Source organism: Stylophora pistillata, chromosome 14 (assembly GCF_964205215.1).
Source record: "Stylophora pistillata chromosome 14, jaStyPist1.2, whole genome shotgun sequence".
Classification (NCBI taxonomy): domain Eukaryota; kingdom Metazoa; phylum Cnidaria; class Anthozoa; order Scleractinia; family Pocilloporidae; genus Stylophora; species Stylophora pistillata.
This window is the reverse complement of record NC_142532.1, coordinates 8,612,380-8,616,654: the sequence shown is the minus strand read 5'-3', so window position 1 is coordinate 8,616,654 and position 4,275 is coordinate 8,612,380. Positions and strand designations below refer to the sequence as shown.

The 4,275-nt window shown below is 38.5% G+C and overlaps 1 protein-coding gene across 1 annotated transcript; it reads right to left on the bottom strand.

Annotated features, from left to right (window-relative positions):
* Positions 1-834: 834 nt before the first annotated feature.
* LOC111333177 (multifunctional methyltransferase subunit TRM112-like protein) lies at positions 835-3,520 on the bottom strand. Its single transcript, XM_022938706.2, has 4 exons — positions 3,363-3,520; positions 3,062-3,163; positions 2,532-2,624; positions 835-1,917 (listed from the first exon to the last, which is right to left on the bottom strand). The coding sequence occupies exons 1-4, from the start codon at positions 3,435-3,437 to the stop codon at positions 1,816-1,818; spliced, it is 372 nt and encodes a 123-aa protein (XP_022794441.2). The 5' UTR covers positions 3,438-3,520; the 3' UTR covers positions 835-1,815.
* Between the last annotated feature and the right edge of the window lie 755 nt (positions 3,521-4,275).

Sequence of the window (4,275 nt, the reverse complement as noted above, 5' to 3'; positions counted from 1 at the left end):
TAACACGCCGGTCGGTGTCGTGTAAAGGATCATCAAAATTCCTTGTCATCTCAATATGAATAAGACCTCCTTCATAACTGGCAAGTCCAAACATTTTTTAAGACTAATTTTGGACTGATTACCATAAGAATTCAGACATCATGAAACGCAGGGGAGGGAGGATTTTCTGGGGGGGAGAACCACTGCGGTTTTGGAGTGAAAAGAGGGGGGAATCAGTGGTACCCAACAGGGTGCAATGGGTGAACTATAAAAAATTAACTGCCCATGATGGGAGATCACAGGGCATGGGGGGGGGGGGGGGGGGGAAATCTGTGGAAATTTTATCTGATACAACCAAAATCTCTTCCCCCTCCCCCCCACCCCCAGGCAAGAAATAATGACTTGTCCCTAAGCAGTACAATATAGGTATTTGACAGACACCACTGATTCGCTTTTTGCGAATTCGAATCTCTTACCAAATTATAAAGGACAGGGGACAGGAGTAAAAAGTGATGGGAGGTAGGAAAGAAGGTGCGAGACAGGAAATTTGGGTGCACAAAACTTTATCAGCTTCTCCTAAGCCTCTACCCTTTCAATAATAGGCTATTTTACAGTTGTGTACCTAGTTGCCAAGCCTTTGATTCAGAGTGAGGCTAAAGGTGACCTTGTTGTGACAGAGACCTGTATTTACTTAGAATGATAACAAAGTGATTTACATTTGAAAGGCAGCAAGGTTTGTATCATAACAAGGTCAACCCTAGCCTCACTCCCATTCAAAGGCTTGGAAACCAAGCACAACTGTAAAATGGACTATTAATGCAGAGCAGTTGCATTAGTATGACACGGTGACACCCATAAGGCAAAATGATTGTATCCACATCATACAGTAGTTCACAATACAAATGGGCCCCAAGTTTCAACCTTTTACAGCTTAACATTAGTATCCATACTCTCCATGCTGTTCTCTTTACATTCTGTAAGGTGCTGACAAGAAGAATTTGTTAAACAATCAAGAGCTTAGGATTGTTAAATTATAGAATGAATTACCAAGAAACATAGTGGAAGCTGATAATCTTCAGCATTTTAAATCTCAGCTTAAATTGTACTTAAATATTTAATTATAACTAAGTATTTGTATTTTCATGTAGACTTATTTTTTAGGGAGTTTTCACATAGGGATAACCTCTTAACTTCCTTTTCTGGAAGCATATTTTCCCTTTTCTCTAAGTGTACACATAGTCTGTTTCTGGAATAATTAAAGTATGTTTATGTTTATGTTCTTTAGTTGGTGATCATTTACTTTCTTCCTTGACTTGTGTGATTCAGGTAATATTGTGAGGAGAAATCAGACACTAGTCACTTATGTCACTTCTTGGCAAATATTACATTTTGGCAAACTAAGCTCACATTTCAGATAGTTTTTTTTTTTTTCAAGAGAGCAGTCAGTAAAAGCAATACTACCTTCAGTTTGAAAATATGCTTTTTTCTAGTTAAAGCTAAATTTAGAGGTATCTTTAAAACATTTTAACTCAGGGACAAAGCTACATGCAGAAAAAAGAGTGCAGTAGCCACGTCTTATTAAATTACAATGCACAGCACTATAGAAGTCCTGTTGTGAGCCTGCTAATGTATTGTCCAGCAGACAAGTCTGTGTTACAGCCAGTTTAAATTCTATGATCCAACAAAGTTATCCTGATGGCCACCTGCAAATCTTCCGAGAATGATGTATAGCTACAGAATTTTTGTCTCATTCCTACACACTGGTCAAACTACTTTAAGCACCAATCCAACCAACACAATGTCCTTCTGCCCACATCAAGTGTAAATACAGCTCATTTACACTTCATCCTCATTAAGGAGCATATTTGGAATTCCATTTTTTATGGGAAACTTTCTCCCTGATTCAGGACAGACCAGGGATCCTTCCTGAACTTCCACCTGCATGAAAAATACTGTTAATACATTTTCAAAAATGTTGGATCAAGTTTTCATCTCACTGTTTCATTTTTTAGAATAAGAGAGTTGTATGCTTGTACCCAATATTTCTATGGAGTCTGGCATGCAAATTACAGTAACCTTGTAATAAGCAGTGACCCATAGGGAATGACCAATTAATACAGCTTGACTCCTTAGCAAAGGTTCCCTAGAACAGTGATCAAATGCTATAAAAAAAAACCATTTTATACCATAATTGGTCACTTAGTGCACAGTTTATTAAAAAAAAATACCCGTTGACCCTCCATTAATAAACAGCAACAACAAATTGGTGGCCCAGCATAAAAACAGGACAATAAAGCAGAATCACTGTGTGTAGTGTACTATTAACTTAGAGTTGGACCCCTTGGTCATCAACTAGCAAGTGACTTGAGAGAAGTTTGTGCCTAAGGTTCGTCTTGACAGTCCTCAGAAGATAATCTGCAATGCATTTAGAACATTTGATCTCAAAATACCGATTAAAATCTTATAATACATAAAAATTCTATACATAAACATATTTGTGCATGTGAAACACATTAACTACAAAAACACTGGTTTTGTTCCAAACTACATACCTCGAGCAGAACATGATGTGCTTTCTTTAAGAACTCTTCATCTTTTTCGAAGTCTGTGATCAATTCTTCAGGTAGACCCACAGACCGTCCAACCTGAATACAAATACGAAAAATTAATCCTGTCAGGTGTATTTCTTTTTATACTGTTTTACGAAAAAAGAGTCGAAAGTATAGGGCCCAGATATACCAACACATCACATACTTCTTGCTGGGACCAAACAACCCTTATCATATTTCATGTGATCACAAGAAGAAAATACTGGTTCCAACACGAACAAAAAACTTAACGTACATCAAAATCCAAAATATGATCCCGGAAATGACAGCATACCAGAAAATGAAACCAATCCTCTTAAAATGCACCATTGTCTGAGTAAATTTATACATGTCGGTGGAATTGATCAATATAACTCTAACATTAAATTTTATTTTATTTTATATAATTTAAACTCTGGTGGAAAATATTTCAAACAGGGAAGGTATACATCATGCATGTTGTTTACATAAGATTTTGTTCTCAATGTTCTCACTTGTTGAGCTGCTTGTACAAGTACACCCCAGTCCACTTTCGGAATCATACGAGAGATGAACTCAGGATTGAAGTCTACTTCATTTACCACAACATTCGCGACCTAAGGTAAAAAAGGAAAATCGGCACTTCCTTAAAAAAAGGTTTTACATACATAGTACGACTTCAAAGCAAACGAGTTTAAAACTATTTATATTGTAGATCAAAATAAGCAATTTCAGAATGTGCCCACGTGCACGTTAGACCTTCATTTTTTTGTTTCAATTATATGAAAACTACAACATTAAAAATTAATTAACTACCTCTATAGCTAAAGGATATCCATTCTTCACGCCTTTTACGTGAGATGTAAGCATATTATGCGTTAAAAGGCGCATTTTTGCCACGAAAAACTTGGCTATTCTAACACGTAAATAAAGAGGTTTGCGAGGTTTGCTACAGTTTTTCTCCGCTGAACTACACTGAAGGCTCACATCTGGAGATGAGGCTGGATACCACCGCTTTTGGCGCGAAACCGTTTCTCGCATGCAGTAGATCAGGTGATGTTCACACCTATTCGTGTGGTTTCTGGATGCCGTGCGATTTTAGGGTTCGTGCTCCACCTTGGACTGGATGACCACTTGCCGTAGTGTGAATTTCAGCCGTCTCTTCCCTTTACCCCAAGGGCAGCGCGGGAGAGAGAGGGTCTCTCTCCCGCGCTGCCCCTTGGGGTACAGGGAAGAGACGGCTGAAATTCACACTACACTTGCCGCAATTTCATGTGAGAATTTTGAATACGGCTGGCTATTAAGTGAACTTGTGCAGGCTTACAGTGAACTGCTACAAAACAGAATAGTTTTGTTTAAGTTTGTTCCCCTGTTCGTTTTCGCTATCGCCGTCGTTGTATCAAGAGATTATATTCTCTTGGTTGTATCAAAATCCATAATGAGCTATGAAACCTTATCACACAGAATGGCCTAGCTGGAGGAACATTCTCTCACAAATAGAAAGAGTGTTTATTCAGGTTCAATATTCTTCTTGAACTGAGTGATCTAGCCAACTCGTAATTTGAACAACACGCCGGCCTGGAGAGGTGACGTATGTACCGTTGCACTTATGTCCTCTTGTTGCAGATATGTCCTATGACGTAATGTGATACAATGGCCAATCACATCCTGTGATCTATGGAGCGACACGCGGCTTGGGACTGGTTAAGAGACTCCGTTGCAGTTATGT

Excerpts from the sequence above, each read along its gene's own strand:
- LOC111333177 (XM_022938706.2), bottom strand. The coding sequence starts at position 3,437 with ATGCGCCTTTTAACGCATAATATGCTTACATCTCACGTAAAAGGCGTG. Across the intron at positions 3,164-3,362 it reads GATATCCTTTAGCTATAGAG|GTCGCGAATGTTGTGGTAAA; the intron begins GTAGTTAATTAA and ends TTTTTACCTTAG. Across the intron at positions 1,918-2,531 it reads CACATCATGTTCTGCTCGAG|GTGGAAGTTCAGGAAGGATC; the intron begins GTATGTAGTTTG and ends TTTTTCATGCAG.